This window comes from Branchiostoma lanceolatum, chromosome 6, assembly GCF_035083965.1.
Source record: "Branchiostoma lanceolatum isolate klBraLanc5 chromosome 6, klBraLanc5.hap2, whole genome shotgun sequence".
In the NCBI taxonomy this organism is placed as follows: Eukaryota; Metazoa; Chordata; class Leptocardii; order Amphioxiformes; family Branchiostomatidae; genus Branchiostoma; species Branchiostoma lanceolatum.
Window position 1 is genome coordinate 20,973,800 of NC_089727.1, and position 26,325 is coordinate 21,000,124.

The 26,325-nt window shown below is 39.3% G+C and overlaps 1 protein-coding gene and 1 long non-coding RNA gene across 2 annotated transcripts in view; one reads left to right on the forward strand and one right to left on the reverse strand.

Annotated features, from left to right (window-relative positions):
• Window positions 1-948: 948 nt before the first annotated feature.
• Window positions 949-26,325, reverse strand: part of LOC136437597 (uncharacterized) — a 31,587-nt gene continuing 6,210 nt past the window's right edge. The window contains exons 5-14 of the mRNA XM_066432218.1: window positions 22,247-22,320; window positions 21,181-21,340; window positions 19,615-19,646; window positions 9,836-10,210; window positions 9,226-9,342; window positions 8,638-8,797; window positions 6,981-7,259; window positions 5,164-5,442; window positions 3,427-3,705; window positions 949-2,806 (exon numbers count right to left, since the gene is read on the reverse strand). Coding sequence (XP_066288315.1) covers window positions 2,802-2,806; window positions 3,427-3,705; window positions 5,164-5,442; window positions 6,981-7,259; window positions 8,638-8,797; window positions 9,226-9,342; window positions 9,836-10,210; window positions 19,615-19,646; window positions 21,181-21,340; window positions 22,247-22,320 — 1,760 coding nt within the window. The 3' untranslated portion in view covers window positions 949-2,801. The remainder of the gene's footprint in view (window positions 2,807-3,426; window positions 3,706-5,163; window positions 5,443-6,980; window positions 7,260-8,637; window positions 8,798-9,225; window positions 9,343-9,835; window positions 10,211-19,614; window positions 19,647-21,180; window positions 21,341-22,246; window positions 22,321-26,325) is intronic.
• Window positions 24,478-26,247, forward strand: LOC136437004 (uncharacterized). The gene is made up of 3 exons (XR_010756133.1): window positions 24,478-24,728; window positions 25,499-25,615; window positions 26,071-26,247. It is a non-coding gene; the product is annotated as an uncharacterized lncRNA (long non-coding RNA).

Below are 26,325 nucleotides of genomic sequence, written 5' to 3' on the forward strand. Positions count from 1 at the left end.
TTAGACACAGATATACAAATACAGATATACAGTATGTTTTTATGTGTTGACAAATTTCAACGTTTGTCCCTACCTTTCCTCATGTCTCAACAAATTGAAACGAAACTAGCTCATGTGCACATTTCGAATCTCACAATTTCATGCATGTTATTATTATCCTGCATATTTTGTTGATTTAGAAAGGGTATTCGAGGGACAAAAAAATACACGATGTAAATCAATCCTAAACGTGAACGAAAATTGCAAATGTCCAATTTTCTAAAGTAAAACAGTAAGTTATTTTTTGTCACAGAGTTTTTTTTTATTCTCTCATTCAGGTCATTTTCTCGGCAATCAAACCTTACGTGCATACGTATGAATGTAATTTTATCTATTTCTTACATAGGCTTCGAAGAAAACATTCTATGTCGATGAAAAAAAAAATGTTTTTACGGGAGGAGAGTGAAAACGCCTTAGGCGCTGCTCTAAAAAAGAACCATGGGTGATAATGCCTATTTTGGCAATATAACGTATTTATGACTAAACACTACGTAATATGACAATGCTAAATCGTTGTAGTGATTACAACACGCGTATACCATACCTTGCCTTGCAAATGTTGATCGTAAACGCCGTTTACGGGAGGAAGTAGACTGTAGCTGACTGGTGGTTGGGTAAAAGTCGGATACCAAATGTATCTTTTAAACACACTTGTTGGCTGAACAATCTTATCATAATATCATGAATACCTTCATCATCGGGGTAAGGTCACCTGGCTATATGATAATAAACTATATCTGTCTTTCACAGACCGGAATTTTTTTGTTTATGTGTCATTTTAAAACACACAAACACACACACACACACACACACAAACACACACACACACACATTCACAAACATTTACACACAGTCACACACCAACAAATATATATATATAAACATACAACCAACCTGTAACACTGACACTTTTAAAATCACAGATGCCATTTAATTGCAACAAATATATAATAAGCTTTATTAGAATAATGGAGAAAAGAAAGAATAAACAAGAAAAACTTCCTCAACATCGCCAGTCACAATGTAAAACAGCAAATATAGCAAACATTTAGCAGTGTTAGTACCTGCTAAGTTTTACAGACTTGATATTAACAATGATTTCAATTGTTTTCCTTCTTGGCATTGGAACAAACTAGATGTAACTCAGTAGGCAAGTTACTGCTTCAGAGGTTTTCCTTCGCATGATCGCTACTATAACCACATTTTCACAACTTAGTCCCTTGCTTGTTCAAGCCTATAAATGATTATCTTATAACGAACTCATTTGATCAGTTGGCAAACATTCTGTATCTCAAGTTCTTTACGCATTACAAGTTCTTCATATGAACATGATCTTATAAATCTGCTGACATCATTGATGTGCAGATGAAAGTTTTACCAGGGACAAAAGAAAAAACAAGTGGTGTTTTATTTTACCTGCATTCACAGAGGTGTTAACTCTATAGCAAGGAGCTAAGTATATGCTTAACCTTGGGCATTTATATGGTACAGATTTTGCTTCTTTTACTCTTGTGTTTTCAGACTTTCAACAGTACAGACCGGGGTTAAACTTCACTTAACGTTACCTATGTATAATGTATACTAGCTTCGATTTGGTAGAAATGCTACAACGAAGTATCTATGCTAAGATACAGATTTCACACATGTCTCATACACCTGTGGTGGACTAACAGCCTGTCGTTTAAGATACAAGTTGATTCGGTGTCAATGACATGAGGTGCTTGTTTGCAGATAATTGGTTATAGAAAGCAAAAAAAAAAATGGCATATTATACTGGCACATCGTCAACTCCTATGTCAGACTTGTTGTAAACATTAAAGGAAACAATCTTTCATCAGAAGGACATTACGTGCCTTTAGCTGAACAAATGATACTAAACAGTAATAAAACTATGGCATGTTCTACTTGCACATCGTCAACTTCTATGGGAGATTTGTAGTATACAATAAGGGAAACAATCTGTCATAAGAAGGACATTGTGTGCCTTTAGCTGAATAGGTGATAATAAAAAGTAATGAAAGTAATAATATATTTGCACAGTGTCTACCCCTACGAACAAAGTCACCATTTCTTCGGACATGTTGTCTTACGTAATTTCAAGTAAATTCGCAATCTGATTGTTGCTCACTTTTCACCAAGTAAACTCGGTATGACATTTGCCAACATCAGGACATTGTGACCCTGTATCTGATTAGCTGATATTTAAAATCATTAAAACTATGCATATTCTATAGGCACAGTATATACTTTTCTGACAGAACAATAATTTCTTATTAGACTTGTTGGATTTCTAACATATAGGAAACCGCACAATCTGAATGTTTCCCACTCTTCAACAAGAATTTGCAAATTCCTTAATCAAAACAACAATTACGGAATTGTGATTATAGGGAATAATGTTAAATAGTTAAAAAGTAGTATTCACCTTGTAACCATGTAATTTCAATCTGATCAGTCTTTGTTAGAGTTTTAAGTAAAAAGTTTAGCGGGTTAACATTAAGCACCCAAAATGTGTTCAAGCATGACAAAGAGGGAGAGAGAGTGAGGGGGGAGAGAAGGGAGGGTGAAATGAAGATGGAAAGAAGTAAGTAAGAAGAGAGTTACCGATAACAGGCATAAACAAAATAAGTTGACACACAATTACAGTGGTTCGCAGTCTTCCCGCACCACTTGTATGGAGGGTTGCATGGGCACTTGCCGTCAAGGTTACATTCATTCTGTTTACTGCCTGGTAGCCGGTACTGCTCCAAAAAATCATCGTGTTACACTGTAAGAAAGAAGAATAGGTGTACTTTATCAAGCACCAACATTTTAAAGATATACAACTATTTCATGAAGTACTAAGTGTAGTTTTATATTGTACATACGACGTTTTATGCTACGTTCATAACACCGTTAAGGTATAGAAATATATTCAACTTATCTTTTTAAGACTTACTAAGATGCCGTAGGAAAAAGAAACAAAAACTCAACGAATGGTTACGATTTTTGCTGGTATTGTTGGGCAAGCAAGCTGTATGGTGCGAACAAAGACCATAGGACTATGACTCTATCTTGCCGTACAACGTCAGATTTTAAGACACTCAATGCCACAGATAGATTTGACTATATATTTAGATGCAACAGCTCATACAGTGTTGAAATAGGAAAATATATAAAACATTGTTTTGTTATTAGAAAAAATATTGATACTCAAAATTAGCCAAACTTGATTAATGTAAAACCTAAGATAGTCATTTTGTTGTAGTGAATTGTTTTATTCCATACTTATGTCTTGTTCTATGTTTACTGTTCTTGCCATACTTTGTACCTGCTACAATGGTCGCGCAATAAAGTTCTTCTTCTATGAAATTAAAGCCCAACGTCAAGTGCGGCATGAATATTTACCTATGCAGGTGAACTCAACTTCCAGGTACTTGTTCGTGCCGTGACAAGGATCCCCGAACACGCCGTTGCTGGCCGCCACCGAACAGCTGGACCTTCCCTGGCAGCTACTCTTGACCCTAGCCCCGCTGTTGCTACTGCGGCAGTTGGTGGTGTAGATTTGACGTCCACAAAACTCTCGGGAGGTCCGACCGTACAGGGCGGACTTGATGTTGATCCGTTTTCCAGCAGGACACTGAACGGACAATGCACCGTGCTCACAAACTCGACGCTTCTCCGCTCCTGGGGTAAATAATACCCCAAGTCATGATCAATAATCATGCTTCTTAACCTGCCCTGAACAGTCCGCATGTACAACAAAAATGCATTACAGTCCGAATATATATATATATCGTCCGTTTTACTGCAGCGAACATATTTTCTATACGACATGCTCACACAGAAATAGAAATGTAGCATGAAAATATGCTCAGCCCCAAAAAAGTACATGTGATGCAACCTATATAAATACTAGAAAGGCAACATTTGCGAGCAAATACAGCATGTTTAGCCATACTCCTCGCCATGCAAAAAATGGACTGTCCCAAAATAACAATGGACCATTCTAAAATACTTCCACTAAAAAAATGGATCACCCCAGTCCAAAATTGAGTTTAAAAACAATTAGTCTCTCCATACAGGAATGGAGTCTTCCAGTAGCACCTCAACATAATATGGACCAGTCCAGAACCATATCCGCTTAAACAAATACACTTCTGCTAACTCCAGCTCAAAATTGAAATAAATAATTGAAGAATCCTCCCCTTGCAAGAATGGGATATTCCGTGCCATCTCCATGTTAACTAGACCAGTCGAAAAATATCCGCTAAAAATTACACTCTTGCGCATAATCAACCCAGTTCAAAATTGAATTAAAAAAGATTAATCCCAGGGAGGAATGAAGTTTTCCATAGTATACATAATGATATATATGAAGATTTGACAGTAGAAGAAGGGAATGACCAAAAAAAAACATATTTCAGCGATAGTATGGGTGAAATATAAAAATGTGACACCCCTATGTTTAAATGCATGATTCAATAGATGAATCGATTTGAAGATTTGACAGAAGAAGGAGAAGAAGAAACCTGAGTAAAAACAATATGTTGATGAGCCATACTAGGTATGGCTAAACATAATAAATATATAAATATATATATAGGTTGCATCACATGTACTTTTTTGGGGCTGAGCATATTTTCATGCTACATTTCTATTTCTGTGTGAGCATGTCGTATAAAAAGTCGTACCTTAACCAAGCGTGAAAAAAATATGTTCGCTGCAGTAAAACGGACGATTGCAACATCCATATCATAGCAACTTTGGGCTTACTATGTGCATTGAAGAGAATTTATTTTATTTAGTTACGACACAAGGTGATACAAGGTCACAATATTATATAACTTAACGTTTATCCGCAATACGGTAGCACAGGAGTTACCACAGATTAAGTTCACCGCACACCCCATTTCCGTCCCATCCAATACGTGTGGCCGATGGGATAAGCTAAGCAGTTACCCTACGTCATGTAAGATTTCCCCTATGCAACTTAGTAATGCTACATACCATAGGTTTACTTTCGTTACGTCGCTACGTTTAGTATAGATATCTTGATTTCTGAATACAATAGAAATGTTTTAACCAGCTGCAGATGCCTTTTTTTAATTTAGTTATTATCTCAAGTGCAACAAGGATATTCACCTTCGCAGGTGAAGACAACTTCCATGTACTTGTTCGTGCCGTGACAAGGATCCCCGAACACGCCGTTGCTGGCCGCCACTGTGCAGCTGGACCTCCCCTGACAGCTGCTCCTGACCCTAGCCCCGCTGTTGCTACTGCGGCAGTTTGTGGTGTAGATTTGGCGTCCACAAAACTCGCGGGAGGTCCGACCGTAGAGGGCGGACTTAATGTTGATTCGTTTTCCACCAGGACACTTAATGGGCAATTTTCCATGCTCGCAAACTCGACGTTCTTCCCCTTCTGTCAAATATAATGTCCCAACAATCATGCTTTTTGATCGGCCCTATACAGACTGAGCGGAATATACTCGTTTCAAATTCCTTCTATGACATTAAATCAGAACAAAGATTCATACTAATGTTGATATATACCATTAAAATTGTGTTTTTGGTGCATGGCATAGTCCTTATTTAGACGGAGCATACATGTATACCACATTAGAATTTATGTGTTGACATGTCTCATTCAATTTTTTTTTAAATAATCAAACGTAACTATAGTATATCCATGATTTTTATACGAACGCTTACGGTATCATAGCAGCATTGAACTTACTATGTTTATTATTAAAGAGACTTAATTTGGTTTCGTTACAATCCAGAAGGCGATACAAGGTCACAGTATAATAAAACTTAGGGTTATCCGAAATACGGTAGCGCATGAGTTAACAAATCCCTTTACGTCCCAGCTAGCTCGTGTGACCATCGTGATCAAGCTATCAGTTACCCTATGTTATGTAATCTTCCCTCCTTGCCAACATGTTAATGTTCCATTTGAAATTCAATGCAGTGTTACCCAACATTAACCTTGAAGTTGCCTGGCTATGTTGAATATAGATTCCCTGATTTCTAAAGTTTCTAAAGAAAGTTTATACACGACTGCAGATGCCCTTTGCTTATTATCTCAATGAAAAATGGAGATATTGTTTTTGGCGTGTCTGTGTGTCTGTTTGTCTGTTTATCTACATGTGTGTCTGTCTGTGTGTCTGTCTGTCCGTCTTTCTGTCTGTGTGTTTGTGTTTCCGGACTATTGTGGTCAGCATAACTCGAAAACCTCTAAATTAATTACAATAATATTTGGTGTATTTGTAGGTGTTGGAAGGACAAAGGTCAAGGTCGATTTTGGGCCTCCTGGTATGTGACCTTGGTACTGCAGCGGAACTAAAGTTTTTTTAAATCTTTTGACCTAGACCTACTATATGGTCTTGATTTTTTTGTGGCAGATAGCTTGTGATGTAAGGAAGAAGTTGTGTAGGTTTGGGCCCCCTATCAGCTTGCTCTATAACTGCATGAGCGGTGATGTCAAAATCTTCCAAGGAGAATAACTAAAGAAAGGAACAACGGATTTCCATCATATCTAGTACGCAATCAGCTTAGACAGAGATGTACATAATGAAGTGCAAATTATGCAAATTTGAACTTAATTTGCATACCCAATGACAACAATCTATATTTGTAGTCTTTGCATATATGACTCATATACATGTAACATATGTAGTTTATTGAAGGTGGAGCATTAACAGATATCAATTATGCAAATGACTTCCTAATTTGCATAAACGTGTCATAATTCTTCTTAGTGGTAAATAACTGGACAACATTGTGACCTGTGTAAGTCAGTCAAAGATGTACATGGCCAAGCATATATTATGCAAATATGGAAGTCATTTTCGTAATCAAAACATTTCATGGAGATCTGAGGTCTCCGAACTCTTGTCTTGTTTTGTTTCGTAACGTACAAAATTCAACCTCAAGCTCAGATGCAACTTGAATATTTACCTATGCAGGTGAAGACAACTTCCAGGTACTTGTTAGTGCCGTGACAAGGATCCCCGAACACGCCGTTGCTGGCCGCCACTGTGCAGCTGGACCTCCCCTGACAGCTGCTCCTGACCCTAGCCCCGCTGTTTGTGCTGCGGCAGTTTGTGGTGTAGATCTGATTTCCGCAGAACTGGCCTGAGGTCCGACCGTACATGGCGGACAGGATGTTGATCCGTGTTCCGACAGGACACTGAACGGACAATGTTCTTCGCTCGCAAACTCGACGCAGTTCCCCTGCTGTCATAAAGTCCCAAGTCAACAATCACGATTCTAAACGTGTCCTCAATAGTCCGGTCAAAAATGCTTAATACGAATGTATTCTTATTACACTCAATAAACAAAAAGAAAAAAAAAAAAACAACAGGCACCTGATGCTTGAAAATTGATTAAATCGTTTCCCTATCTAAATGTCCGAAATAAACGTAATTACATCTACAATGCTCCAAATAAAGCATTGAAGACGTCCTTTTGTAATGTAGGCTTACCGTAAATCCCCAAGTACTACATTGCACATCTAGTGCTATAATATGTCATCTAAAATGTGTAGCTTAACGGTTCATCGTCCAACATTAAAGCTCATCTATGTACGATATTGCGCTAAAATTAAAATATTATTGTGAACAAACCTTAATTCAAATGACATTTACAACCACTTATCAGCATATTTTTTCATCATTATTTTGTCTATTTCTGGTGTTCATGAAATGTGCAAAACAAGCTGCACAAGGTTGGGAGGCCACCTGAACGGAGATCTTTCTGCTTTAACAACATCACCCTGTACACTGAAAGGTCCCCTGGGGGTAGGCTTATTAGTTAAGTACACGTTTAGGTACACATCAAGAATACTTTATCAATGTCATACCCAGCGAATAAAACAACAACATTTTAATGCGAAATGAACCAGAAGTTGAGAGAGTTTTGTGTCCTCAAACAAAAACAAAAACTGTAACATCTATTCCAACCTCCGAATCAGGTATTCCAATTTTTGACAGCGGCGCAACTGGCGCACTCTAAAAGCGTTATTTATGTCTTATTGAAGCCCGTGTGATAAAAGAGGAACCACATATAATAACGAAAGTTATCACCCGGTCCAAAACACCAGTATCGGACGTTTTGCGGCCCATGTATGACATGATAATATCTATTGTATTCTAGTGTTTCCATAGACAACTTTTTTTTTTGAAATAATAATTGATGCTATCTATCAAGCCTGGAGTGTGTCTAGCTAATTGTTTTTAGACAGTTAACAAATAAAAGAAATAAGAAGTTACGATTAAATGCACTAGAACATGGGCGGATGTTTCATGTAAGATATCACAAAATCAGCTGCAGGCGCAGCCAGGGTGCGGGTCCTCCGAACACGCCTTCCTAGTGTGAGCACTAGGAACAGGGACCGTGTCGGGCTTTACAGCCGAACGCGCCGTCACTGATTGAACTATGGCATCCCTAAATCGCCGGCAGGCGTAGCAAGGGGTGTGGGTCGTTTCGGGTCCTATACCCGAAGACGCCGTCCCGGAGTGCCAGAGACGGAGGCACGTTTCACGCAGGGTAGTGCAGTCGGCAACGCCTATCTGCGCACTTTATCAAACAATAACGAGAAAGCTTAGAGACTTACGATGTTTTGGCAAGGATGATAGTACAGTTTTGAGCTCTCTCTTTGCCTCTGCTGCCTTAGTTGAAATTTCACTCGTACGCCCCTCGATTCGTAGAGCTGCAATCCATACAGCGTATCCACCTGCAATGAGCCCATAGACCTGCGCTGCCTTTTTTGATATCTGTATGTCAGAATTACTCTAATTATAACTAAATAAATCAAAATAATGTCATTTTTACATATCGGTCTGTGCTGGCACATGTCTGAGAGCCACAGACTGGAAATAGTTGACATCAGCATAATGCCACAAAAGCTCAATGTTTCTGCAAAAGATAATGGCGAAAAAATGTTAGGCGTCGGAATTCTATGTATGTGATTGACTAAAGAATCCAAATATTGTAATAAACGTTCACGAATATCATTTTAATAATCCAATTAAAATTCAAATTTCTGCACCTTTGTGAGGCGGATCAAGATTGTCATCGGTGTAGTTTTAACAGCCCCATTAAGCGGCGCAACTCGCGTCTTCACAGGTTTACCGTGCATCTTTGAATTGTATATGTGGTGTGCAATTCAACATAGAGAATCATAACATGTAAATTGTGATACCTTCTCCGTATACTTCTGACCCTCGTTGATGAGTCGTTGATTGTATATTTCAAACAGAGACTTTCCACCGAAGACTCCAGAGTGTGGTTTCACCATGTCTAGCAGATTGTGCAGTACCTGTAAAAATCAAGACAAATTAAGACAACTAAAGCAAACATACCATCATAGGCAAGGTTTCTATCAAACTTATCGCAGATGTAGCCCTACCATATTATGTATACCAGAACCTTATCCTTCCTTCACACATTCTCAAAATATTGTAAATGATGTGTAAAAAAGTGCTTTCAATATTTGCTGACCGTTCTGTCAGACATGACCCGATACTTATATCATGACAGTCACAAAGTTTTTTGAAAGACAAAATTAATAATTGATATTCTAAAAATGCCAACAAAATGCATCTATCTTGAAGTGTATCTTGCTTTGAAAAGAATTTCCTCACAACGTGCTAAGGGAAAGAAATAGGGATAAGCAGGGATAAATATGTTTTTTATCATCATTCCATTAGATTCTTCTGAATTATAATCAGATGTTTCAGGCAGTGACAGAGAGGTCAGACCTATCAGATATCTCTCTCTATTGAAGTAATTTTACTACAAAATGCACATACTTGTTGGATTCCATCTGAACGGTATCTGAGGACACTGGAGGCCCAATCTTGAATGTCGCCGCCAGGTAGCACGTACAGTCCATTGCTGATTTGCATTTTAGCATGTGTATCCAGCATGTTCCTCAGCCGTTGTTCGTCTTTGCCATACAGGAAGACTTGTCGAAGGTATTCCTGCCCCAACTGTAGGTCGCTAACGCTTCCTGTCAACTCGTCCACCTTCCTGTCCAGCTTCCGAATCTGATCCTGTATTTCGTTAAGCTGTGCTGTTGTTTGTTTTGACTCGATGCGGTCGACGCTGAATCCGATTATGTCGAAAAGGAATGCGACTATGCCAATGACCCCTGAGACAACGCCAAATGTAACCGGGTCAAACCGCTGCCAGCAACAACAAAAAAAAAAGCATGAAATTATAGACCATAAGTGATTGTGTCACCAATGGTAAAAACATTGAACAAATCCTGGTCACATTCTACAATTTCAAGCTTTGTAAAATTTCTATAAATATATTTCAGAAAATATGCACACTTCTTTTTATTATTGAACATCGAATGCTACACTGCTCTAAAAGTCGAATTTCAAGGAGTATCAGGGCCCTTACACACCTGTCAAATTCACCGTGTAATGGTTGTGTACATGGGTTTCAGGGATCACCGTGTCCGGTCCTAGATTTTTTCTTACACACCTGGACCTGGAAAGTGGATGGGAATTTACGGCACCCTTACACTTGACGTGTAGTGGAAAATGGATTACAAAAGGATGGCAATTATATACGGCCTTTCGTGCATTCTAGGTGGCAATTACCTGACTGTACATTACTGACGTAAAATTATGTTCTACTGGTAGAAAGCGGAACAAAATGGCTTGAATTAACGTGATCTAATTTTCATGAGTATACTAGTATTAAAGGGGCCATCTGCTATAAGCGAGATAGAAGCGTTTCTACCAGCTGCAGATCGTCCGTCCGAACAAAATTAGCGTTCCAATATGTTGAATGTCGTTTATTTTGAAATCTACCTAGGTCGACAAGAAAGGTCTCCAAAAACACTAATATCATGATTAGTGAGGCTGGGTTTTGAACGTGCCGACATTTCCAACGGGGAACCGCGCGGGACGCCGATAGATCCAAACGACGGTCGCGATCGTTCTGAGCTGGGCGACATTTATTTTGCCCAGAGACCCCCGCCCGCCAGAGACCCCGCCCGCCCTGCTGAGGCCCTCGCCCGCCCTGCTGAGCCCCCCGCCCGCTCAGAAACCCGCGCCCGCTCAGGAACCCGCCCTGGCCCTAAGCCACAGCTGATCATGATATATACAAAAGGCGGTTAACTAGGATATGAGATAATCTCATAACTTTTTTCCCGACACGAAAACCGATGTCCAAATGCCCAATGATAAAACATTCAAAGCAAAATGAGTATTATACGAAAAATCACAGACCCTCTTGTTTAACGAAGTCGATACATAAGCGGCTCTATCTGATGTATAGATAACAGGCGCTACAGTTCCATCACAGTGGCAGACCTAACCCTACAAGTTGATTTGAAATGTACTGTTGTAGAATAGTAATTTTCTTGGTGTGAATACAAACATTCAGTTTATTGCTTTGGTTGGATGTGTATTGTGTTGTCTGGTGCGTTTTTTCTTAGACAGAAACCACAAGCGCCTGGCGTTCAATGTTCTTCATTAGAAATAGGTGACCCGATTCAGCGTGAAGTTATTCGTTAATTATAAACAAGATGTACTATTAAGCTTTACATTGCAGTTCGAATGCTTATTGAGTTTAATTGTCTGTCCAGCGCAGTGTTGATATGCATAATGTTATCTACAAACTGAATGATATGCTTTTTTGTCTGAACAAAGGAAAGCTAATGTTTATAAATGTTTTGATTCTGGAAAAAAGCAACCCATGATGTCAGCTAGCCGCGGCGACTCTGGTGGAAAGGCTTATTTTACTTGTAAATCAATATTACATTGTCTTCCTCCGGAACACTATAATGATATACAAGCAAACTCTGTCATACCATTGGAGTCGCCGCGGCTAGATGTCAGCTTATGCTAACAAGTCTTCACTGGGCGTCCATATTTGGCCATGCAAATAATCGAACCCAATATGATGAATACTTGGGCAGTAGAATAAGACAATTATAGAACGTAACATTTAGCCTTGTGTGGCACGTCTACACCGCCAACCCAATTTCAGTGTTTAGCAGAAATAGATTTTCTTTGTTTTGGAATAAGACAGTAACGACGTAACGTCATAACATTTTCCCGACACGAAAAAACAATTTAAAAAGCAAAATGGTTGGATTTTGTTTTACAGTCTAGTAGATGGTATACGGGTAGATGAACAACAGGCCATGGTCTATCTGTTTCTGAAATCTACGAGTTGATGCAAGGACATTATATAATGTCCTTAGTTGATGTGAACAAGGACATTATATAGCCTCCTTGATGTGAAGCTGTGCTTTTGTGAAAATGTGCCTGTTGTAAAAACAATTATCAGTTTGATGTGTTATGCGCTGTCTGTTTTTTTTTCTAAGACAAAGGTCACAAACAATCTTATTTTTCTGTATTCATTTTGTGTATAGACTGAGGTGTTTATTAAAGTCACATAAATCTGGACTACAGTGCGTATCACTTTGATAAGAAGAAAGATTAACGACACACGACACACACGAATTACTATCAACATAGGCACTAGGTCCGTGTCTCCGTGTTAACTTCCTTGGTACAACACACACATGTTCATCTTGCAATGAATGGTGTCCATAGCTTTTTAGTGATATTTTTCTAAAACATGTTATATTTGGACTCGATTTATTCAATTTATGTCGCTAGTTATATAGTCCATAGTACGATTTACTTACAACGTTACTTTGTACTGCTAACGAACCTATTGCTTTTTCAAGCTGTTGTCGATAAGACACAGCCGCATGTTTTTACACCTTCCCTGGCAGGTATTGTGTAACTGTGAAATACTAGTAATCAGGCCGTTCAAAGCTAAATGTATACAATAGACATACCTGGCGTTTCACAGGTAATTGTGTCTATGTCCATGCAAATTATGTAAAGGAATGTACAACCAATAGCATTGCTTCTGGGACGTGATTTAAAAACCAGGACCAATCAACGCTCCTGTTATAATTTTCAAATATTTCAGTTGGCATTTGAGAAGTCCGTGTGGTTGTGTGCAGATGTGTGCTGTCGCTATCCCTGTGTCTGGATACTAGCGTGGGTTCTATCCAGCGATGCCCGGGATTATTTGGAGCTTGGTTACTATTCTACGACGAGACTGAGACAAGGGGATTGCATTGAATGCAGAACATCGCGGCATGGAGCTACATTTCCGACGTCCTTGTAAAGCACTACAGCCCGGACTTTTGACTACATATACGGCTTTGCCCCGGACTTTTTGTCGGATGAAGAAATTACAACAGCGTGTCCGTTTGGATTGTGGAACGAACCTCATTCTAATAGGCCTATAGAAGCGGCAAATCATACGGACTAAGCTACCTCGACAGGCTAGGTTTCAGTACGACACTTCTGCGCCACTCACGCCCAGCCGAGAGCAGATGACGACGTCTTCTAGAAGCTAGAACAAATAGACGCTGGCATTTCAAAGGACTACCCGAACAATCTCAATCCGAACAACCGAAGAGCCGGTGGTTAACGACATGAATAAGATGAGACATCTTTGTTTACACTGATAATCGATATTTCAGACGGAATAAATGTGGCGTTATCACGATATTGATAAAAAACTGAGAAATGTGGAAAGAGGGGAGGGGGGCAAAATCCAGTAAAAGGGGGGAGGGAGGCAGTAGCCTTGAAGCGCTTTCCATGACAAAAGAAATATTGAAGGCGTAACCGGGTGGATGCGGGGGGATAATTAGGTGATAATTGCCGCTAAATTATGCACATCACATCGCCACACGGACCATTACACGGTGAATTTCCTGCTATACCGCACAGCCGCACTCCATAGGCCAGAACCCGGGGAGATAATGAGGTGATAATTGCCGCTAAATTATTCACATTACATCGCCACACGGACCAATACACGTTGAATGTCATTTCAAGGGTATGTGTCCGGGGGTGTAAGGCCCTTTAAACGCACCGTACACGGCAGTGGTCCATCTCCGAGAGAATCTAGGGAACGTACAGGACCGGACGCGCAACGTAAACAGGTCCGAAATTCCATGATTCTGACGGAAATGCAGAATTTCCATGAACGTGTAAGGCAATTTCTGACCCTGAAATTCGGCTTTCCGCGCAGTGCTACGAATGATACTTCCGTTTATTGATTCATTGCTCATGCAGGTAATTACCTTTATTTTACCCAATTGTATACTAGTAGTTAACGCGTAAGCCTGTCACCGTGAGTATCGAGAAAAACAAACTATATTTTGAGAATCAAACAAGGCTAACATAATAACGTGTTTCAATTGTATGCACTCTTGATAATTAAGAGCTTATTGTTTATTCATTTTATTATTAGTTTTCTCAACTTTGCTGTTGGACAGACAAGGACGACGTGGCACTGCACCAAAGTTTGTAATAACTGCACGTGCACAGAACGGATATACCTTTCTTTTCCAACTGGGTAATAAACAAGCGAAATTAATCAGTTGTGATGTGCTGGCTGATCACACCTTGAAAGAAACAAATGTTTAAATCTCCCTTCCCCGAGACTCCGCTTGCACTACTTTGATTACAGATAGCACAATAGTTGTTTATACTAAAAAAAAGAATATATAGCGATGTTTTTATGCAACGCTTGATTCCAAAAGATCGCAGTGTGAGTTATCGAACCGGCAGACGTGTTTATCTAGACGTCATTCAATGATTTCAATGAAGCGACCACTTCATTAGCGCTAATGCAGCGCCATTGAAGGTGTTAAACTTCATCTCTTCAGTCCCTTCGCATTTTGTTCGTGAAAGTTAACTTACAGTTTACAGACTGATAGATCTAGATGTACGGAACAAAGTGGAAACAACAACTCTAATGCGCTTGGTTTAAGTTGATGACATTAACATAATACCAGGGGTGCTTATAACTCACAACTCAGCCGTCATTGGCTAATTGTCGGTGACGTTCGGTGACCTGCTAGCAGCTATATGATTCGACCTCGCTAGAAAAATACCGCCCGACGTTTAGTGCACACGGGGGGGCTTAGGGGCTAAAAGTGCCCGCGACAACTTTGATATCGTATAACTGCTAAACGACGTGTGCTAGGACTACCAAAGTCCGTAACTTTTCATAGAATTTAATTGGCAACAAAAATAGTTTAAGTTTATCATTTTTCGTGTTGCCATGGGAACGAGTTTCTGACAGGCATTTTATTCGAAATTCTCTAATTTCGGTTTAAACAATGATGTTTTTAAGGTTTTCTTTCTCAACCATACTAGTTTTCATATACGTATAACATCATATGTAATTTAATGTAACTTTCAATATTTAATATTAATACATTATGCTAATTTGATGACGTCATCGGTCAAAATGCAAGATGGCGGACGATATTATTAGTTAAGATATCAACAGGCTTTTTCGTCTTCAAATTCGTCACTGCCTGATATTTTCTTAACCAGCATCATTAGATCAATGTTTCTGGTCTATTTCTATTTTGTTTTGAGGTTATAAGTAGAAAAAAATGTATTCCAAAAAAATTCAAAATGGCCGATCCAAGATGGTGGTTTCCAAGGGATAGCTTAATGCACATGGCGTCATGTTACCATTGACGTCATATGTCTTAACAGACCATAACATAAATAAGACACCCTGTTTTGTATAATACCTTTAGATATTACGGATTCCCTTTTTGGCAAATAAAATCACATCAATGGCGTCATACTTACGTCATATTACGTAATACTAATATCAAAATTACAGAAATAATTAAGGTTTACATGTTTATCACTCCCTGCAAATTTGGTGATGATACATTATAGCGTTTGGAAGTTATGAGGGGGGCGAATGAGTCCTCCCTCCCCTAGTCCAAGATATACCAAACAAGAGCTTTTCAAAAAAGCTGGCGTTTCGGCTACGTTTATGAGTGTGAATTGTCTTTTCCCTTTACTTGAAGTAAAATCTGCCAGAGAAAGTCACTCAAGGGCTGTTCAGTCTATAAGAAAATTGTCATTTTGGGAAATGAGTACTGTTTTAATAGAGAAAGGCAGATTGGGGAAAGCAATTTTGAAGTTACGTCACTTAACTTAAGTGCTTTTGAAAAAGCTGGTCTTGGCCTACAACTTGTACTTATTTGTAAAATGTACAATAGGCTCATTATAAAAGCTATCAATGTAATTATGTACATGGCACGCAATAAAACATACAATTTGAAAAAGCACCATTGAATCATCAGCACTATGGTAATTAAGTGAAATAGAAGTTCATAACAGCTAAGGTTCTATCTAAAATGACTACCAAATGTCAAACAAATCAACAGCTACCTCATCCGTATTATTCTGGTTTCCGCATTTACAACATTTCTTCCTTATTTTCCTGGGTAATTTTGCTAAAATTCATGAAAATTCCCATAGTTTTGTGCCGAGCGGCGGCACTTTCCACGTCCGTGTTGTCTGAATGAAGTCGATACTGAACAATGGAGCATTTGCTACTGTAACAAAGGATCGCTGTTTTGCAAACAACATCAAGAGCCTCTGTTTACATCGGGGATAGAAGTTTAGTGGCGAGTGTTTTGCAAGAATCACAGCACGAAATCGAATATTTAAGCAAACTTTCCGAATGACGGAAACAAGAATTAAAGTTCGGAAAATATTTCAGCAGAGTTTACGGGGCCGTTAATGCCGCTGAAACTAAGATTTGAGTTTTCCGCAACCTTTCCGCGTTCGTTAACATGAATTAAATGCATACTTTATCTTTCCATGGACTTTAAGCATCCTTATATACATCGTATAGATGAAACATTATGGTAAATCAGTAACCAATATATTCTCCAAGCAGATATATTCTCGCCTGGGGACTAATAGTGCCTCATTTTCAAAATCTTGGAGAATAGCTGATATACCCGAAACGGTCTTCGATCTTTAAGATACACCCATTTGCAGTAAACACCGATCCCGCTTAAGTCATTTCTGTTACAGTTTTTTTAAACAACGCACCATGCATGTGCACGCACATTGTACGTCTACTTTGTAGCAAAATTAGACATACAGTCCATACCTGTCTTCGTCGGAGTTGATCTTCTTTTATCCGTGTTTATGCTACAGCTTACAAAAAAACAGCAGTTATATTCTAAGGTATTTTCCCCCTTTTATGTTTAGGTAGAGAAAAGCTGTCGGAAAGCGGACGTTTTCCCTTGCAGTTATTTCTACCTTTCCGATATCCTTCCGTTACATATAGGCTCGGTTTACATAGAAGGGGGAGACCTCCCCCCTTTTATGTTTAGGTAGAGAAAAGCTGTCTGAAAGCGGGCGTTTTTCCTCGCAGTTATTTCTACCTTTCCGATATCCTTACGTTACATATGAGTTCGGTTTACATAGAAGGGGGAGACCTCCCCCTTTTATGTTCAGGTAGGGAAATGCTGTCGGAAACCGGGCGTTTTCCCTCGCAGTTATTTCTACCTTTCTGATATTCTTCCGTTACATGTAGGCTCGGTTTACATAACCCAATCCTATGTTTAGGTAGAGAAAAGCTGCCGAAAAGCGGGCCTTTTACCTCGCAGTTATTTCTACCTTTCCGATATCCTTACCTTACATATAGGGTCGGTTCACAAAGAAGGGGGGAGACCTCCCCCCTTTTATGTTTAGGTAAATTAAAGCTGTCGGAAAGCGGGCGTTTTCCCTCGCAGTTATTTCTACCTTTCCGATATCCTTCCGTTACATATAGGATCGGTTTGCATAGAAGGGGGGAGACCTCCCTCCTTTTATGTTTAGGTAGAGAAAATCTGTCGGAAAGCGGGCGTTTTCCCTCGCAGGTATTTCTACCTTTCCGATATCCTTCCGTTACAGCGTGGTGTGTTACGCCGAATGGCGGTTATACCGGCTATAAAGATACAGATACAGATTCAGATACATATAGGTTCGGTTTGCATAGAAGGGGGAGACCTCCCCCTTTTATGTTTAGGTAGAGAAAAGCTGACGGAAAGCGGGCGTATTCCCTCGCAGTAATTTCTACCTTTCCGAAATCATTCCGTTACCTTTAGGCTTGGTTTACATAGAAGGGTGGAGACCTCCTCCCTCTTCTGTTTAGGTAGAGAAAAGCTGCCGGAAAGCTGTGTGAACGGCACATAAACGTAGGGAGAATCGTGACGGAAATGGGTGATAAAGATGGACGAAATGGTACGGAAAGGTCTCAATAAGTTCACACTTTCCGTCTTGGAACGGACGGAAAAATTGTCCTTAACGACGCCTTTACGCGTCGAATAGTCGCGTAAATACACGTGAAGAAGTGCATAAACGTACCTGAACGTACTGAAGATTGTCCATAACGACGCCTTTACGCCTTGCAGATGCCACGTTTGTAGCACGCTAAGGTCGTAAAAAGGTCACGGAAATACCGAGGAAAGGTATAGCTTTAGGTAACCTTTCAAGCTGTGTGAACGGCACATAAACGTAGGGGGAATCGCGACGGAAATGGGTGATAAAGATGGACGAAAGGGTACGGAAAGGTCTCAAGGAACTTGCACTTTCCGTGTTGGAACGTACGGAAAAATCGTCCTTAACGACGCCTTTACGCGTCGAATAGTCGCGTAAATACACGTGAAGAAGTGCAGAAACGTACCTGAACGTACTTCCGGAAAGGGCACCTTATATGCAAAATTTAAGCAGACGTACAGGGGTCGTTAAGTTGCGGAAATAGCGAATAAACGTCACGTTTACGCTGCATTTAAGTATGCTTAAATACCAGATTTCGTGCCGTAAATCATCTTACCGCGCATAGGAGCCGCTGCACGGTATTTTCCATTACAATAAACAGAAAAATTCGAATGCCGGGTTTGGAATCTATGAAGTCCTGTTCATAAGACAAAGGCCTTGTATGTATTAAATGAATATTTAAAAATAACAGATATAAAATATTTCTTTATTTATTAATGAAAAAATGAAAAAATGATATTCATAATATGATATTGATAGATTAATATAATATCAATATATATTTTTGATATTCAATATCTAAAAAGAAAATAAAAAATCCATGCACGGACACGAACCCGGATCTTCTGGGTCCGAAGTGCTTCGCGTTGACAGATGGGCTAAGCTGCGGTACGTAACCCGTCTCTCTGTACGTAATGCTATAACCTCACTATATGGTATCATTTATGTCGATTTTTGGTCGTTTTCTTGACGAAATCATTTTTTTTCTTCTGCAATCTTGTGGTATAGATGTAATATGGTCATTTTTCAGGATATCAAAGTCCGAAACCACAATGCAATGATATTTCCGAACAGTTGTAGCAGTTACATGCGGTCGCCCTCCTGTGTGTTATGCAAATCTAGCCTGCCTGCCTTTTCGTGCTCCCTTGCCATATAAGGCAACGGCTATACAAGGATTTGGGAACGTATTGCCATATAAGGTCTTCTGGTGTGCGACACAGTGTTGAACCAAACAGCATGCCTCCTTGATGCATGCATGCATCGAAGGTAAAAGCCAGGACATTGCGTTCCGGCGCGAAGGCGCCGAAACGCAAAAAGTCCAGTCTAGATGGGGTAAACCTTAAGACCCAACAGTTCAACACATACTAGACAAATCACTAAGGGTGCACTAGTTGAAGTCAGTCATGCCACATTAAGAAAAAGTTTAGATACGTATTACTTACCTTTACTCTTTCATGCAAAGCTACCGCTGATCCTGAAATACAACAAACGAGAAACAATTACTCCTTCTGTTGCCTCCAAATACCATCAGGATTTGGGGCTAAATCAGTTTAGGAATGTTTGCATATTTCCATTTTATTTACATCTAGTCTGGGTCAACATTCTTACATACCAAATAGAGCTAACTATGCAATAGTTTATGCTTTACAGATCAGAAATACGTGATGGGAAGAGTCTAACATGAACATATTTCACTAAAAATGATACAGATAGAAAAAAATGAAAACGATGTCTACATCCTCCTAGATTGAAACTATCTAACAGTGTATATAAGATATTACAATTTTAACACTATGGACCCTGTGTGATTTCTAGATACACACTAAGCGTATATTTTCCCCAAAGCGATTTGAGCTTAACCTTCACACATCTTGTGTTTGAGCTTTAAGAATAAGTAAGGAAATCCAAACTAGAGTTCCACGACCCCATACCTTCGTCGACTGGTGTTTACCTTTTCGAGTGATATGTCATAAATGCTTTTTAAAAATCTATTATACAAAAAAGGACCTTATTTGCATTCATTATGTCAGTTGACTATCTTCTCTACCAAAATTACACATATCGTTCAAAGTATACAATTCTTATATTAGCAAAGAAGGCTATTGTAGCATTTCCTCATAAATTATGTAAATGAGTTCCTCATTTGCATGATTTATGTCTGATCATGTTCAAATTTACTTAATTTCCAAATGCTGCAAGAATGAAATCCTCATCCTTTACCATTATGGACTTATTATGCAAATTAGGTATTCATTTGCATAATTGATATGTATCGATATTCCTCTCTTTCTCAGTAACACATGTTACTTGTTTGAGAGTCCTACAATGGAATGCAGCAAATCTATACACTTTCCTCATTAATCATGCAAATTAGCTCTAGATTTGCATTATTAGCATACGATCTTGTCAATCATCACTCGTCTACCTACCAAATATCATGACGATCCGCTAACACCCTCCTGAGTTATTCTTTTTCAAAATTTGAAACGAAATTGTCTCCTGCAGTTCCAAGGAAGCCGCTAGGGGGCACAAACCACGATTTACTTTCCTTCCCAAGAGCTGTCAACCACTCAAAAATCATGACCATAGCATATCCAGAACAACAGATATCAAACCCGGAAGTTCCGCTGCAGTACCATAGCAAGCCGCTTGGGGGTCCGAAATATAATCGTTTCGAGGTCTCAAGAAGACATACCAGCATACCAAGTATCATAACATTCCATTTAGGCATTCTTGAGTTATCGTGTTTACAGACACACACACACACGCGCGAACGCTGACGAAAACATAACCTTCTCAACAAAGGTAGTAATTTGCTATGTGGCGTTTGATTCTGTGAAGACCGAGTGGAAAAACCTACTCGAGAAAGCTCATTAAACAAGAACCATCTCCAGATACACAGGGGTTGATACATAGGACTTGGGAGTGACTATGCAAGGTCTCCTACTCACTCACCCAGCAGGGACGACAGATGATGAACATATTCAATCATTATGTAATTATGATACTTGTAATGTCTCTCTTGTAGGAGGCAACTTCACAGTTCCAGCGATCATCGGAGCGACGGACAATCTCAGAACCAGGAATGCAGTCAACACGATAGCAGAGACGATCTGGTGCTTGACAGATACAGTTGTTGTAATCAGGTGATCCCCATTGATTTCCTTTCTGTAAGATAACATATATTACTAGTAGTATGCAGTAATATGCAACAATTTTAGAGCTAAATTACATTTGCAACTAGAGTTCCACGATCTCATACCTTTCCTAAATGATGTTAACCTTTTCCAGCGGCAGTGATATATTATATCATAACTGTCAATTATTGTGCAAATAAGTACATCATTTTCATGGATTTCATCTTCTATACAGAAATGATAAGTTATTGAAAAAATAAACATTTTATCATAGCAAGGATGGCTAGTGTACCATTTCCTCAAAAGTTATGTTAAATGAGGCCTTTTTTTGCATGATTTATGTTTGTTAAAGTCCACATTTACTTAACTTCCAAATACTGCAAAAATGAAATAACCGTCATTTACCACTATGAAATTTAAGTATTTCTTAATAAACTATGCAATTTAGTTTCTTTTAAATGATACATATCGATGTCACCTGTATGAGAGTCAAATATTTGAATGTAGCGTATTTATTAACTTCCATCTTTAAGCATGTGAATTATTTCCCGAAAGCGTTGAGCTCATTTCGGTTGTTGATTTTTGTCCGTTCACTGAATTCTGACAGCTCTGGACGATTTTCGACCACGACGTCCTCTTTTGGACTCGCCCCGTAAAACATGAAACTCCTCCTAGAGTGGCGAGTCATTGGTTTTTGAAGCACAAATGCTCATGTTCTGCATACATTATGATATTACTTATAGGAATTTAAACCAGTCAAAACAACCACAATAGATTATTAAAACACTCAGTTTAAAAGGTACCACCATGAATATATTCATGAGCATAAACATCACCATACGGCCAAATTCATCTCAACAATGTGTCAATCTGAAAAGGGTTACGCTATGCTGACCACAAATATCCGGAAATGTTTCCTTTATTCATGTTTACTTACCTGATGTCCTTTACAGCCTTGCGTCTTGACTAGTCCGTCATCGTTTTGTCCACCAAGGTCAACATCTTCTTCCCCTGCAACAAGATTAATTACAGCAAGTTCCCTTCAATATCAGAATTTTGTTTTGAATAAGCAACTCCAGCTAAAGCTAATTTTAAATTAATTGAAAATTGTCTTACAAAATGTATTTCATATTAAGCCTTTGATACACTGTAATTTAAAAAATCCTGGCAATGAAAAATCATTGCCATGGCGACGGTGTAAAGTTCGCTATTATCAAATCATTCTGGGGACCAATTTTCAAGTTAATTTACATATACACGTTATGTATTTTCTGTTAATGGCTTCCCCCTTTTCATCCTCAGAACTTGTCTATCAAAACCTTGAATGCTCAGCCACAGTATGGGACCCCCCACCAGGAAGAACATCGTCAAGCTAGAAGCCGTACAGAGACGGGCAGCGAGGTACGTACTCGGCCGCTACCACAACACATCTAGTGTGAGAAGTATGTTAAGTTCACTAGGGTGGAAGTCGTTAGAGGAACGAAGAAGGTCAGCACGCTTAACAGCACTGTATAAGATCAAACATGACATGTTGAGATGCCCTATCATTAAGAGTAAATTGGTAACACTGCCACCGCGCCCGCACCGTACCCACAACCAACAGCTCCAGCTTATTAATACCAGAACCCAATACAGATCAGAATCCTACCTTCCCAAAACAATCAGGGACTGGAACGGTCTTCCCAGTGGGATGGTAGAGACAGACACACTTGACACCTTCGTGTCATGTGCCTCTACCTCCCACTGATAACTCTTTATGTCGACTGACCATGTTGATGACCATGTTGACTGACCAAGGCACGAAATCTGGACTATGAGTATTGGATCATGGACTAATGACGTTTACTTGATAGATACAAATAAGGATGTTTAGGGGGGTTCGGAACACAACCTGAGTCATAAAGCGCTGCGCTCTCGAAACATCATAATGTATGCTTTTATAGTCATCAAATTGACCGTGAGCATTAAGAAGTAGAAGAAGATGAAGAAGAAGAAGAAAACATGCACAGTGCTCTGAAGTAAAAAAAAAAAAAAAAACTTTTCTGTGCCTCTGCTATGAACGAATGCCATTACACTTTTTTGAATTTTTACTGTTTCTGCACCAGAATATCTTTTGGCTGTTGCGACCTGAAAGCCTCCGCGTGCTACCTGTCTGTAAGGCCATGTACCATCAGAACGCAATAAAAGAAGCAGAAACGTTCATGGAAGAAATAACGCGGGATGAATTTGGTGAAATTTTCGGAGAGAAGAGTTTATGATCAGTGTCAACTGCTGACACGTCGCACAGTTTGTTTCAAAGCTACAATGTTTTACTGATCAGAAATTTTGTATAAAGGAATCTGATAAATCATAAATCGTGATTAATAATAATGATAGTAATAACTTCATTGCAAATTCCTGCCCGGAGGCTAATTGCAAGATAACATTGAAATGAGATGATGATGATAATGATAAGTACACAGAAATAAATAAACGAAATAAACACAAAGTCGTCAACTAGAGCTACTTCTCATCTAAACAGTTGCTCTTGGGTTTGATTTCTTTTTTATGTGCAGCAGAATAGAAAATTCCCTACGTTTTGGGAGATATATGCATTGGCCGGTGTTAATTTTTTTGTAGGTCTGTGCTACATTCAAAACTGGGAATAATTATGCTGACTAGGTTAAATAGTTTATTTCTTTCGGTGCTGTAATATGACAATAGCAAATGAAGTGTATTTCATCTTCCACTGCTTTTCCTGTGCATTGTTTACATATTCTCTCGTGAACAGGTAACCGTCTGTATCTACATCATTCTACTTCTAATGTATATGTGCTTACTCTGAGTTTACATATAGCTGATCTTATGTCAAAGTCTTTGGTTTGTAGATAATTCTCCATGGCGTACCATCTGGCATCCAGGTGGGATACTAGTATTAGGGCGGGACTTTCTAGACCGCCCAAAGCAGGGCGCAACCAATCGCCGACAGCGGGGTGTAACTCACAGCGGGGCGCAACCAATCGCCAACAGCGGGGCGTAACTTAAAGCAGGGCGCAACCAATCGCCTACAGCGGGGAGTAACTCACAGCAGGGCGCGACCAACCGCCGACCAGCAGCACGCAACAGGGTAGAGCCGACGGCGGTCGACGAATTAATCAAGCTTTTAGATGCCATGTGACCATTCGGGAAATGTATCCAGATGGCCGTTTAAAGAAGTTTGATCCATTGTTCAAAATCCATCGTCACTCTGGGTTTGATTCCGAAAACCAGGCCACCAAGAACAAAAAGGGGAAGGCCTAGTGGCTTGGTAATCCTCAAGATAGCAAAGATGAGAAGAAAAGGCGGGTACCTGCGGCATCCGTGGACTTATTATCGACATCCAGCCGTATCAAGCCGAGGAAAAGGCCAGGAAACGGTCCACACCTTCTTGCGGTCTAAAGGTCAGTAAAATTTTAGGTCTCAACCTTTTGCACGGCGCATATGTTTCTGTACACATAGACTCTGCCATTTCTGTGTTTGATCACCCCGTTATTTCGTGGAGTAATAACAGTCTACATTAATTCTATTTTCGAACACAGTGGTTACAAACGACATGTCTTCTAAATGCCTTGCACACTGCGTAATGGAAAACTGATTTGGAAGCACCCTTTGTCCACCATATACCGGGTTAGATTTTACCTGCCAAGAAATGGTTTCTTCGCCTGTCGTTTAATTTTTGCAAACTTCTAATACGATTTTAAAGAGAGGTGATGACTGTCTTGATTTTTTCGACATTGAGATATTTCTTGCAAAGTTACAGATTCCTAAGTATCCTGTTTATCTCTGCCGACACAAATATCCCAATATGGCAACAGTTCAGTAACCCATGGGTAGTTAACGTGCATTGATTTTTATTCGAAGTATCAGAAATTTTGTTTATCTATTTGTGTAAGCGGATAAGATCACGTATAACGAGAAACTTCTAGCAGACAAATGAATTTTCACATGTCCAGTTCAAAGGACGTGTCTGGCCTTTGGATTGGAAATGCTTTCAAGTGTACAGTTCAACAACGCAACGTAGAAAGCATCAAACAGGCATATGTAATCTTCCATCCTTCACCGAATATCATATGAATATTAATCCCTAACACGTTCTGACAACCCAAGTTGCATGTCATGTATGAAACTCCTGTACGACCAATATTGAGAGTAATTCATCATCTTTTTTCAGGAGTTGTGAGTTCATAAGGATAGGAGGATGAAGGAAGGCTGGAGCAACCAAACCGGGCAACGTATCAAGAGGACAAGCTACATGGAGCCTGTTCAAACAGTTAACCTGGATAACATGGTTAGTAACATTCCATTCCCCTTCTTTCTTTCTTTGTTTATTTGATCACGATGAATGGAGGGGATACAAAACAGCTCTACCAGCCTTGCCCCCCTCCAAAGTTTTTGCTTGTAAAGTTTCAGTTTCTATCATAACAAGCTCATGTAGTCAATATACTCTTACTGAATTGAGATGGTTGGTTTAAAATATGACATTGGAATGTCCAAGTATGTTGACCAGGCACTTGAAAACCACACCAGCTGGAGTTGAAGAAGAGGGAGGGATGGTGGGTTGGTTTAATCAATTAGATTGTATATTGTATGGGAGGGCATGATATTTCAATCATCTAGATAAAACTGATAGACATCCATACATGTTTACATGTTGATTATGATTGTCATCGAAGGAGGTGATCGAGCCTGTTAACATGTATCAAGGTGTTACTAATCTGTTTTACATTGTTTCTTTTCTTTCAGCTCTGCACGACAACAAAGACAACAGTCATCAGAAAGAGTTGAACTTTGACGGCAGTAACAGCAGCTTTCAAATGCTGTGTATCACCTAACCAACAATCGTGGGGATCAATCTAGTCAGGCTTCACATTTAGTCTATAGTTCCAGAATTTCTGTGGCATCAATGGCCATGTAAACGATTTGCTACTTGTATAAATATCAACTTCAATGTACAATATGTAAATGTATCTTCCATAACATTGCTTTTAAATTATTAAC